At 38.4% G+C, this 13,716-nt stretch overlaps 1 protein-coding gene across 5 annotated transcripts in view; it reads right to left on the reverse strand.

Annotated features, from left to right (window-relative positions):
• MTUS1 (microtubule associated scaffold protein 1) overlaps positions 1-13,716 on the reverse strand; it is a 121,860-nt gene that overhangs the window by 67,430 nt on the left and 40,714 nt on the right. For 3 of the 5 annotated variants that reach the window (XM_032110168.1, XM_032110166.1, XM_032110167.1), the window contains exons 4-5: positions 4,169-4,351; positions 265-396 (exon numbers count right to left, since the gene is read on the reverse strand). In XM_032110168.1, coding sequence (XP_031966059.1) covers positions 265-396; positions 4,169-4,351 — 315 coding nt within the window. Of the gene's footprint in view, positions 1-264; positions 397-2,630; positions 2,861-4,168; positions 4,352-13,716 lie in introns of those variants that run through there. The other 2 variants (XM_032110172.1, XM_032110169.1) reach the window with 2 other exon arrangements.

Here is a 13,716-nt window from a genome sequence, read left to right on the forward strand (position 1 = left end):
CAAGAACAACCATACACTGAGGATAAATTCAGGGTACGTCTGTTCTGCAGATTACCAGCAGTGACAGAGTCTGTGCCTGAACTTTCTGAAAGAAAAGAACTCTTCTCAAAACAATGCAAACCCCACGCAATGACACCTGCCATGTAGCAAGGTGCATTTAGTCCCTGTACCACGAACATTTCAGCCTTCCTACAAAGTCTTGCAACACTTTGAAGCACCACTGATGTGATTTTACCTCCTCTATCTACAAACAGACTCATATACCTTTTGGAGTTGACCTCAACGAGTGCAATCTAGGTCTTGGTAATGCTTTCAAAGAGACAAACCCCGAAGTGCCATTCTGGCAGGCTGGTTTTGAAGGCCATTCTCCATTCCTGATGACTGTGGCACTTGCAGCTGCATAACAGAATCACAAAGAATTTTCGCTAGGCATATAGAGTTTAGGGAACACTAAATCGTAAGCCAAGACAGTTTTACTAGAGATTAAAGGACCCTGAAAGAGGTTTGAGTTTATGCTCAAAATGGAAATTTTTCCTTGAAACACAAAAACCTGAAATTTTGGGAAAACATTGTTTCAATTACCCAGAAAAAATATGAACATACTTCTGAAGTAAGTACAGATTGAGTAGACTTTGGTTTGGGCACTGAAAAATTATGTATACTAACACATTAAAGAGCAAGAATTCACGTGGCATGTACCAGAGACAAGCAAAAATTAAGTCACTGTGGAATTGTCACAATGCTGCTTCTCTCTCTAGTCATTAAAAAAAAAAGGGGGGGGGGGAAGCTTTTGTCATATATTACCAGGTTTGCCTCAGATTAGTGTTTTAATGAGACTGGCCTTTTTTTAAAGGCAATGTGAACTACGTGACTAATATTGTTCATCAAAAGATGAAACATATACTCTTGAGATTATTTTAGTGTCTTTAAATAGACTAGCATACACCATGTAAGTTAACTACTTCAAAAAGATGCTTTCTGGCCACTAAATATTTTCAACCACAGAAAGAGGGTTTCCCTTTAACTAACACATGCAACTGAAGCCATCATTGTTTTTTTAAAAAAGGAAGTTGGAGTCTCTCTAAACACACAAAAGCTAAATATTTGCAAAAATATCTATAAACGAGGAACAATTTGCATAACACATCAGTAACAGTTATTCTGTGGGAATCTGACCCTGATCAACATCAGATCATTAAAACCAAGTTGTTTTAGTAAAGCATGAAGTGTGAAGCAGTCCTTAACATTTTTTGTAAATCACTAAATTAGGGATGTTTGCTCAGAGTTCACTGCAAGCAGTTAACAATTGCCTGCAAACTAGTGTGCTATTTCCTCTTCTAAATCAGCAGCACACCATGGAAGTCATGCTTGGGGAGAGTGAGCAGCCTTCTGGTGCAGACTAGTTAGGACAGTGTTCTGTCCTATTGAAAACTCTGGAGTCAGCTAACCAAACTGTGTGCAGGAAAAAAACCAAACAAACAAACAACAAAAAACCCCACCAAAACCCCACAGATTCAGAGTTTGATCACTTTCGGATTCAAAGCTGTTTATTCATAGAATTTGGAGCAGCTACTGCAATCCTGAATAAAGACAGACAGGTATGAAGTGATCTCAGCCCAATAAAGATCTGAAAACTCAACTCATTAGAAGAATTTTAATGAAGTATTGACTGTACAAAAATGCAGATGCAGATCAACTGCTAGGATCAGCTTTTTAACTTCTGAAACACTATTTACTTTATATGTAATTATTCTAATGCAATTAAAACCTGGATTCATATTCTTAACCTCAGAGTTAAACATTTCAATATGTTCAAAGGATAGTATTTTCAGCTCAGCACTAAAACTGAGATTACTGTTAAAAAAATCTAATTTTCAATGCTCAAACTGACTGCCTGCATGCAAAATATGCTTTTAGTAACAACAACATTTCAAACCTCAGGATTTTTGAACTTCTCAAATAAGAAGTCATTTTAGAGAAAAGAATCAAAAAGTTCAAGTGTTCATTAGACAAAAAAAAACTCCCTAATGCTGCCACACGGAATTACCAATCCAAGGACATCCTATAACAAAGGGCTGAGCTGACAAAGCAAGATAAATGCTCTCGTGTCATTTTTTTTCTCTGCTAACACAAGACAAACTCCGAACAAGCCAAGCACCTTTTTGATTTAATATGGTTGACAGGATGACAGCAGTTTGTCATAAATTTCATGACACACACAGCATAAGCCACCCATTATGATCTTTTGTGTCCCACAAATCTAATAAAAAACACTATAGGTTTACAAATTTTTTTCCTGACATTATTACATATTAGACTAAAGGAAAGAATTAAAAAACAAGAACAGCACTGTACTTAGCATTAGAGTACAAAGTAAATTCCTTAGTTCTTCGCAATTTGATTCAAAGTCACAAAAATTTCACTCACATATGAATTACACATAATCTAAAGTCATTATACTCACAATACCTTACTATTAGACATAAATAATTCTCATCTAGTGTAAAAAATTCTCTAAAGAAAAATAATCTCACAGAAAATCAGCAGATCAAAATATTGCATATATTTACCAACCTCCACAAAACAAAATACATGCTTTAGAATAGAAATAAAAAAGGAATACAACCTACTTCTCTTCCCAGTAAACGTGGCTAACAAAGGAACAATACAAAAGCTGTAAGACCCCACTACCAGCAATGTCAGTAAGGTAATATCATAGTGGCTTCCTGAGTCAGTCGGTGGTGTTAGTGTAGAATTGATGAAAATAACAGGAGAAAAATTAGTTTCTGTGCAACTGCGGAGTCCTCCTGGTATAGTCATTTAAAAAAGATCTAAGCAAGCTTAAAGTCTACGAGACCGCAGCCATGTTCAGCCTCTCATATTGCTCTTGCTTGGTCTTCGTGAATCGGAGTGGAAAAAATTGTAAGCTTGAAGGCAGTGGACAAAACAGATTACAGCAGCTAGCAAATCAGGCTAAATAAGGAGTCATCTGTTTGGATACTTAATCTGAATACACTCCTTTGTTATGAAGCGATGACCCCTTCCTTTGTTACATGAGGGAGCAAAATGAAGAGCAGACAAAGCTGCTTAGCAATTCCAGATACAGTCCTAAACCTGAACAGCAAAAGTCAACATGGCTGTCATAGGATCAGAACCAATCTCATTACAAAGCAACCTGCACACAATGCATATTTTATTACATACTCTTATTCATTTGAGGAATATGTTAGGTTTTAGTTTAATGAAGGCAGTATGGGGCCGGGGGAGAAGAACACGAGAAAATGTAGTTATGTATGTATGCATATGCGCATACATAAACCACAGATGTATGTTAAATCACAGTTCTCTTTTTCAGTCCATTGCAGACAGACATAAGTGACATCTGGCACAAACAAAAGGCCTTTGCCCAGTCTTCAAGATATAACAGGTGATACAATAGTAGCAGAATATTTGAATGCACTTATTTGAATATGCATAGCTGGGAATACTAATATGTCTGATAGTCGTATGTTATTTCCTTCATATTTTTTGCCCTCAGAACTAAGAACTGCTGTAGAACTTCATAACAAAGCAAGTCCTGTTATTTTTCTCCCTAGTTTTAATCAACATGGATTTGGTTAGTTCATACACCAATGTTTACAGCTACCTTAGAAATTACAGAAGTCTACCCATGCAATGATTGATCTTCTAAAACAAGCACTTACCTGCCTGTAATTTCATCTACACATTTTGTGTTAAAACTCTGAAAGCAGATATAAATCGGTTCAAGAAAATAATTAGTATCAAAATCCTGTAACACACTGCTCCAAATATTATGCCAAGTAAACCATTCTGTTCAGATTTATAACACTACTCGTAAACACTGGAAAATCTTGCTTAAGAAGACATGATGGTTATGTAATGTTTCAGGATGGAAGAGAAGTTGTACCAAAATTTCTACTCATCAACCCAAAATCCAGGGCTCAAAGCTCCTTCAGGCAGTAGGTCTCAAAAAGGAAAGCTCTAAGTAAAGAGGCAAAAAGAGTAAGACCTAGAACTAGTAAGTAGTACAATCAGAATTCATACAGGTACTCGTCAGACAGGACTCCCTTCCAAGAGGATTTTTTCCCACAAGCACTTGATGTTGGTTATCAATCAGTTAAAACCCATAACCCTCACATATACTTACAATTAGTGCTGAAAAGACTTTGCTCACTCTGAGCACTGCTGACTGATGAGAGGCTAGGTGTTCTCTCAAGCACTGATCTTTTGACAGGCACTTTGGATTTGGCAAGGGATTTACCAAAGCTAGTCCGTGAGGCTGGAGAATTTTTCACTGAGGCATGCTTCTCTCCTGGCAAAGATCCTACGCCTGTCAATTAGGGGGGAAAGAGGAGGGAGAAAGAAAAACAAAAGGCATAGGAAAGAAACTTAAACATTTACTTCTTTTACATGTATGCCTGCAAATAAAAATATTTACACAGTAAAAATTCATATAAAGTGGCTTAATCTACTTCCTACTGACACGGTAAAAAGTGCTGTAGATGCAGAAAAACCATTCCAAGGACTTAAAGCCTCAGAAACAAGTCAAGAGCTTTACAGATTGGCCTTGGTGCAGACATCTGCACAAAAAAAAGGGCTGTTTTTGCATTCTCCTACCTAGCATTATGGTTTGCTGTACCGGCAATCCCACAAAAACATAACCTCTATTTCAAAGACAATCCAAGAAAGGATTCTTCTGTTTGCTCCTCCCCAAAACAGATTCACAACTCCACTCCCCTTTGACAGAACACTAAAAGATAATATCCTTTCAAGGAATTAGACAGCATGAGAGTATCAAATTGTTTTGTACTCATACTAAAAACTGAGTAGTTCTACAGAACCAGTTTAACAGCTCTTCCAAAACCAAGTTCTTAATGGCCAGCTGGTGCAGCAACATTTTTATATTAAGTCCAGTTTTCATTTGAGCTTGTTGAATATAAACACCCAACAGCTAAGTTAATCAAATAGGAAAAGCACCTATACAGGAGATAGGTGTAAGAGGAGCTCACTCTTGCACTACTAACAAAGCAAATACACTTTCCACAAGAAAATTTGAGTTTAGTCAAATTAAGCTTTCAGTTTATTTCTGAAAAGTGTGCACCTAGATTAAAATTTCAGTGGCCCAGAGAAGTTACAAACACACAGACTTCTTTTGCCAGCTCTGAGTTGACTCCTGCCAGCTCCAGTATTGAGATCTTAATACAGCCTTCTGAACATGGATAAGAGGTTTTCATTTTTGTAAAAAAACAGACATATGGAAGACAGACTTAATATTTTTTTAGAAAATATTTTGTTACTTATTATAACCAAAACTATCTAAAATACATTAATTTTTCATGTCACTGCCATTTTCAAGGCTGATAAGACAGTTTATCTTACTGGAAAAGAAACAACTACAGTGTCTCAGGTTTGACTTAAAACAGTCAAATTTCTATTTAAAGGGAATACCCTTCCCTTTATTCTTGTTACTATAAACCCCATTTCAACTTCACTTAAGCTAGAAGACTGCTGAAATATGACAAAATTAGCTAGTAATTTCACCTTAAGCAACACCAGTTTTACTACAGGATCTCTACTCTTAAATACTAATCACCAAGAAACCTTCAATTTGCACCAAACCCAAGAAATCATGACATTAAGAGGATTGCATTGAATTTGAGACAAGAAAAACATGCCCAGTGTCTGCCTTTCAACAGTAGGTGGTGTGACAGGATTAGATAACTTGTCTCAAAACATCCTGTATCAAGCACGCAAAATCAGGATCAGCACTGGTAAAGGAAGGTACATCCAAAGCTACTTCCCTCAGTTCAGATCAATTCAGTAACAAAAGAGAAACCTCACTTACAATATATACTAAACCTGTATTAGCATATTACACACTGCTGGTCACAGAATGTAACATGCAAGCTTCAATGAGTAATTAAACAAGCTTTGCATCAGATCTCTCTTCACAGGTGCACTTTTACTACTTGTTTGTCATTACTATGCTGAACTCCGATTCTGTATATAGCTTTACTGTAGCCTGTTATTAATCCTCTGAGACAAAATTATCAGCCATATTTTAGATTTTTTTGTAAGTTACTGAAAGGGACAATTGAATATATGGAACATGATAGAAAGAATACAAGCTTTGTTGTGCTATGAGAACACCACAAATTCACATTTATTAAAACACCTCTGAAACAGCACTCCAGGCAACATAACAGAAATAATTTTATGTGTTCGACCAAAAAAGTTTCTGTCACATTTTTACATCATAGAACAAACCTGACAGCTTTATAAAATCTTCCACATTGTTTTCTAAAATCTTTTTTCATTAATGGGTCAACATAGCAGGAAAATAATTAATCCAGACCAGTCAGAAATTCCTTTTCTAAATAGCCTCCCAGCAAAACAAAGTACAAAATCCAAACAACTCCCCAAAAAACAAACAGAAAAAAGTGCTGCTGTACAAACACTGTGTGTTAAGTTTGTATGACTTACTGAGTTAAAATTCTACATTACAAAAGGCAGCTAGAGGAACAAATGCGTTTTATCAGCTGCATTTGATTACTTAAAGATGAATGTAACATGTTTGATTGCTATTGTGCTGGACTTGTTCATCCAGTCCAAAACATACAGGAACAAAATCTGGTTTTCTTCACAGTGATTTTCACCCAAGAAGGGTCAAAGTAAGCATGTGAAAATCTCAGTCTTGTCTAGTACAGCATGTTCCCTATTGATGATTTGCAGCAACCCCAACTTCTCTGCAGAGGCTGGAGTGTGGCAGTACTCAGAACTCAAACCCATCCAGTGAGCACAGCGATCTCTAGGATGCCCAGTTTCAAAAGCAGGTCAAGCAGATTACCTTTTCTCTTAGTTCTTCTGCTGCTTGGTACTTTCCTATAATGCTTCTATTATAGTAATTACTCAAGCACTCAAATACATTTTTCAAAACCCCAGCTCGAGGGAGAATTTCTTTTAAGTCATGACACAAGATCATTAAGCAACTACTCTAGGTATTACTTCAACTAATATTTTTAAAGGTTTTTTCATAAGTACCATGCGCTAAGAAGTCACACATAATTAAATGCAAAGGTTTTGAAGACAGAAGCAGGAAGATATGGTATACAAACCAAAGTAGTGGAAATGAGCAGAAAAGCAGGATATTTAGTCAACCATTATTATAAAGACAACAAGCAGTAGCATCAAAGTAACAGGCTTTTACCAGTTATTTAATCTAGTCACTCAAGTGGGATACCAGAAATACCACATTCCTTTACACTGAACTAATGAGTTGGCAATCCTTTAGAAAAAAGTCTCCATGCAACAACCAACCATGTTACTTGAACTATGTTAGAGTATCTCTTGTATTGGAATGGAAATAAGCAAAGAACAAAGCTCACTCTTCAAGAAGCTCTGAAGTCAGCTTTCATATCCTTACTCAAATAATCATCCTTTTATATCAATCCCTCATAGGTGGCTATTGTCAAGAAAAAGTTAAGTCTTCCTTTAAACAGCACTGGAGCCTAAAAAACCTCACATTGCCAGAATGTTGACATGAGGCAGACTGTAACGTCAAATACCTGTTCACAAATTCTGAAATTTCATGTCCGCCATTTCAAAACACATTGACACATTTTACATCTAGAACTGAACACTGAGAAACTGGCATTCACGGAGCTACATGACACCTGGAAATGAGTGGTTGGAAGCCTTTTCTAAACACAAACTTCGGGCACACTAAGTGCAGAAGCAGTTTTTTGAAGGATACTTTTTGTTGTTGCTGCTTTTGTTTAAATCTAAGGCTAACCCTAATAGTTGGTTTGGCCTTTCATTGCTTAACTCTTGAAAATGCTGAATTTTGGATTTTTGCTTTATGCATTTCTGATTTTCCTTAAGAGTTCAAAAATCCAAAGGGCTCTGTTTTAAAAATGCTAAACTTCTTAGCTGGTGAAAAAGCCCAGTCTAAGCCTAAGAGTACAAGGTCTTTCCAGCAGACCAATCTTAACATCGGTGTAAGAGTGCTTATGGTTGCCATTTTAAACAGCATAAAGCAGTAGCAATACTAACTAATTATTTTTCTGCTGGCTGCAAGCTTCCCAGTTTACCTGATCAGCCATTCAGCATTATTAACTATACTATCTGGTATGCTATACATGTATCAGCAGTCCTTCAAGGAAAGAAGAGTGGCTACAGTATGTTTCATAATTCTAAGGTAATGTCTTTCTAATTACATCACCCTTTTAAAGTCTCAAATTACTACCAAAATTACCAAGAAGGCAGGACACAGTTACATTCTGTTGCTACGAATGCTCAAATGTTCAACATTAACATGGACAAAGCCAGGGAATGTCAAGTTACTTCTGACTCTTGAAATATTTACAGGAGAGAAATTTACTTGTTTAGAGGATAACAGATGGTCAGAGAACAGTTTATATAAGGCAAGATTCAATTCTCCATTGAAACAGACTTCCACAGCATTCTTCCCGTTTCTCTACAATCTTTAGACAGGCAGCAAGGAACCAGCAGTGAGCTAGTGCCAAAAATATAACTGGGGTGTCAGTAGCCATGCAGGTAGATGTTCACGTGTTCTTCCTCTTACAGCTAAACATTCTTGGACTAAAACTGGGGAATGAATCATTCCTACTACAGAGCATTTATCAGCAGTTACCAACAACCAAAACAAGCCTTTTTCTTCCCTCAAATGATCCTACCATCAGAAGAGTGATTGGGGTGTTTTCAGTTAGGGGAAGAGAGAGGATGAGTAGTGTCTCGTGTATGCCTACTGTTGAGTTTCACTTTCTCGCCTTCCTATCTGGTCCAGTTTTGAAATGTGGCCGATTTCCTTCCAGTTAAACCCTTCCACAATCAGAGACTTCTCCATTCCTCATCTTCCCTTCAACCACTTGCACTGTGACCTCTCCAGCACCTAGAAACAGCCCTTCTCTTCCCTGGCCTCAAGTTTGAGCTCACACCTGCTCTCTCACCTTCTGTCTGCCCATAATAATGCCTGCTTGATTTAGTCCATTTTAGGTTTTTCCTTTTGTAGAGTGAACTAGAGCAGCCCCAAGAGAGTCCATGTCTGCACAGTCATGCCGCCACCCTCTATGACCCCAGGCAAAGCCAGTCTCTGGACAGCAGATAGTTTTACACCAGCTTCCCAGGCACAGCAGCGGCAAAGCTTGCCCACTCCGGTTTTGCCAGGAGACTGTCATAGGCTGCATGCTGACTTAAACAATCCAATCCCAATCACTAGCTTTAACACAGCTATGGTAAAGTTCTGTCTGTTTAGAAGTACTGGGCACAAGAAGTCAAATCAATGTACTGCAAGGTAAGCTGAGGCAAAAGAAAATGACCAACCCCATCCAATCACACTTTTCATTATTGTCCAGCTCTACATCCCACAAACCCTTCATGTTAGGCATGGAAATTTGTTTGACTTAGATTGCAGCTTTAAAGCTCACGTTATTTACAAATCTTTTAAGTTTTCTATTGTGGGAGTTCATGTGCTCCTTAAATGAAAGGGGAAGCTCACTGCGGCAAACAAATACAAATTTCTTCTTGAAGAAAATTATGCGTATTTCCCTCCTCCTTTACCTGCACCCTGAGAGAATTCAGAACTAAGCAGTACAGGTAAAGAGTTATTTGAAGACACACCAGCATGTCCTTGCAAGTAAATGACTAGGTACCAAGAAATTCCCCTGCAGGGAAATAGTGCACACCTCTCTCCTAAAGGAGAATATTCCTTTAGATACATCCACACTTCTGACAGCGTCAGAAATAGTCAGCATCAATATGCTGACTGTTAGAATCAGTCTCTGCAAGTATGATCACGCTTCTTGGTACAGGTACAACATATTAAAAGTTCACTAGGGCTAGTCACAAAATTGCCTGTAAAAAGTCTGGGAACATATGTGAAAAATTATTTCCTTAACTACGGTCACTGATGGCACCTTAAACAAAGCTGATAGGATGAAATGCCCCCTTCTGGAAGCCAGCAGACTACCTGAATTACCCATAAACGCAAGTATTTCCAACTCCCTCTGCCTCTTCTCCCCCATCGCCCCAAAACGCAGAGAACCACACCCAAATTATCCAGAGATAAATAAACCAATTTGCTTTGAAATCATTCATTACAACAGATCCCATATTACCTCACAAACAAAAACCCTTTCACTTTTACTCGTTTCCCGAGGTCAACTTGACTTCTAAAGATAAATAGGAAGTATTTTATTCCAAAATACATTTTTATGATGAACCCTATGAAAGGCTTGCAAAGATAAGAGCAGCACTTACACCACGGGAAGAGCTCCTTGTTAATGAAAAGTAACAAAAGAGAACTGATGTCAAAGTTATGGTAAGCTTTTCTGCTAGTGTACATAGTCAAGGTTTAAAGCAAATTGACAAAGCTACATTCAGAGTACATCATTTTATGGCTCGTTTCTGGCTTCAAATTGTGAATTGACCATTTTGTAGATGAACGACCAACATCTGGGGCAGGGGTCTAGTGGTCAGTACTTGGCAGAAGTAAATATATTGCTCCAGGCAGCTTCCAGCAAACCATTCCTGTTGAGGATGTCCAGGAAGTGAGGGCAAAGTAGACTGGAAACATTACCAGGCAAGTCCAACTCAAGTGATTGGATAAACAATAAACAGCAAGGCTCCCAAGCCCTCACAACTAACACTGTTTTCTGAACTCTCACAAACTCACCAACTTGACAAAAGTCCTTTTGGATACACTGAATAATTTTTTCCCCAGTTTAAAGAACTGGTTATGAGATACAGAGTCACTGTGCACTAGAGATGTCTGGATTAAGATGACCGCAGAAGAGTCACAGACAAGCTTTGTGTCATACTATGGACTACAAGACCTTATGTTCTGTGAAGACCCATGTATTAATTTCCTCCTTTCTATACCTCTGAAGGGGAACATGCAAGTTTTTAAGTTCACTTTCAACACAGGCTTGAACTAGTACATATTACAGCTGGTGATGGGGTCCAAGGCTGTGACCCAGGAAGAGATGACCGGTCCAGGGAGATGGTCCCGAAAGGAATCGCCTTCCCGAGGTCCGGTGTCTTCCTCTCAGCTGCTGGCAGAGGGGCCCTTGCAGAGGCTGTCAGCTCTTTAGTGATATCAGCTCGTGATTCCAGCTCAGCTCTGCAGGGCAGCCTCTAGACCAAGCCAGACCAGAGAGAGAGACGAGAAGGCCCATGTGGCTGGTTCCGCACGAAGGGAGCTTTATTGTGGGTCCCCTCCGGTGAAAGGAAGCCAGGGACGAGCTCTCTCCCCACAGAGGCGAACTGGTCTTCTTTTATAGGGATACAGGGGATCAGCAAGGGGACCAATGGATTACAGAGGGTCTGGGACGGACCAATGGGTTACAGAACGATCTGCATAGTGTCTCCCAAAGGACTGTGGGTCTACCTTTCCTCGCCATGACCCAAAAGTAGTCACCTTTCCAGGGAGTCCTGCTGGGCGATTGCAAAATCTTTTATCTCAGCAGACATCCCTCCAGGGCAGTGGCTGGGCATATCCCACAAGTACAGATGTATTAAAGAAAAGGAAACTGAAAAGGAGACTGAAACCAAGTAATATGGACTAAGAAGGACAAATAATCATCAGTAAATTAGTGTATGAGGAACCTGCTTCTAGGATCCATAAAAGAAGCTGACTGCTCTGTAAAAGAAAAGTGTAAAAAGATCGGCTGAAACTAAATGTTAAGCCTTATTTGCAGACTCTGGTGCATTCCAGCATCTGCATATAAAAATTACTGTTTATGAGAAAGTATATGGACACCTTTACAAGTAACTGTCTATTCTAGAATTTTGAGTAAAGTCACGACTGTTTCAAGTCCAGAGACCCTGGAAGTTACGTTCGCCTTTTAAAATATTTTGTTTCCTCTTGGCAGCATGTCAATCCAGCTTTAAAGAGTCACATGGTAGATAACAGGAATGATACAAGCTGAAAAATTATTTGCAGTAACTGTATTTGGGTTGGCTCCTGGTTCAGTGTCAGAACAAAGACTCAGGGATTGTGGGAATGCTTAGTGGAATTTAATTGTTTTGGTACTGCTTCACAAGTATTGTGAAAGGCTATACCAAGAAGCCCTGAATTACCAAGTTTATATATGTCTCCAGCTGTATGAAAACTGATTGAAACCATTCAGTTTGAATTTTCCATCTGAGAAGCCTTTCTTTGTGCAATAAACAGCAATAACACCCAAAACCAAACTGATTCTTAATCTGTCACTGCCTGTTCTGGTTTTAACTATGGAAGCTTCTCTCAATTCTTACATTTAAGTGAAAGATTAAGCCAAAATTCAACTGCAGGACTTTTGCAATTATGAACTAACAAGAAAATCAGTATTTCAAAGTATCACTAAACCTGCATACACATTTTCTATAGCATCTGGGGAATTATTTTTCCCATGCTTCTGGTAGTTGCAGAACACAGGAAAAGTCCTTCAGTATGATCAACTTGTCATATGGGAAAAGGTCTCACTTGTCCAAAAACATCTTTAAGGAAACACAGAATTCATACTTTCAACCTTCTCTGTACCCAAGCTTTCATTAGTCTTGTTAAATGCTATGAAAATACCCTCAAGAGAAAAAGGGAGTGACCACTGGATTAGATTCTTGGAAATGATTAAGTAAAGCACAGGGCCGTAACACTGCTGAAGGGTATCAGTGATTTAAATCAGAGACAAAAGGGTACCCAAAATGTCGCAAAACCCCCCACCAGAGAGCAAGAGACATTTTTGTTACACAGATGATTTACATGGTTTCCATTGATTTCTGCAAGTCTTTAACAGTAAGCAGAGGAATAGTATTATTGATACTTTCAGATTCCCAAAGAGTTTCAATTACACGTAAGGCTTGACAGAGCTCTCATCTTGACAGAGCTAAGACATCAACAACAACATGAAGTTTCTTACACTGAGAAATAATTTAAAGTAATGGTGTAATTTTAAGGCAGAAGTGGAGAAGAAGTTATAGCATATCAGAAGTCTTACTTGCAGGTAAAGCTCCTTTCCTTTACATAATTTCAGGTAGGTTGTAGTCAGCAAAAGGAGGTAAAAAAGGCATTGGTGGGCATACACATTTTGAGATGTACTGTAAATAATTTCTATTCCTATTTGATGCTGTTCAAACAATTTCCTGCGGCTCAAACTGTCACAGTGCTTCTGTTCAACTGCACAGCTGAAAATACACAGTTGCTGGGGCAGGTTTGACAGCAGAAAATCCATGGGAACACTAAAGCTCCCTGGCTTCTCCAATCCCCTTCAACTCCTCCCTTCAAGTGAGGCTAAGAAATGAGTCTTCCCAAACCATAACACCTCAACTGTTATCAGGCTATTACTCCTCCACACTGGCTATGGTACATCCAAATTAGAAGGCTCTGTGTGTTTCCTGGAACAAAAACAATAGTTGTTTTGATTTTGAAACTAGTTCAAAGTCTTCTACCAGGGCTCTGAAATTATATATCCTTTCCAGTAAAAATGAGTAAGTCAAATATGTTATTCTGTGTCTTGAATGCTAATAAATGTTTTCATTGACAGAAAACAAACATAGCAAAAGACATACTGCCTGCCATCCAGTACTACAGAAACCCACACCCACCACCATGGAAAAGTTACCTGTAGAGAATTAAGAATTTTGTCTTAGAATGAGTGTGTCATTCTCTCTTATGAAGAAAGAGATAAATAGTGACAG

The sequence above is a fragment of the Corvus moneduloides genome, chromosome 5, assembly GCF_009650955.1.
Source record: "Corvus moneduloides isolate bCorMon1 chromosome 5, bCorMon1.pri, whole genome shotgun sequence".
In the NCBI taxonomy this organism is placed as follows: Eukaryota; Metazoa; Chordata; class Aves; order Passeriformes; family Corvidae; genus Corvus; species Corvus moneduloides.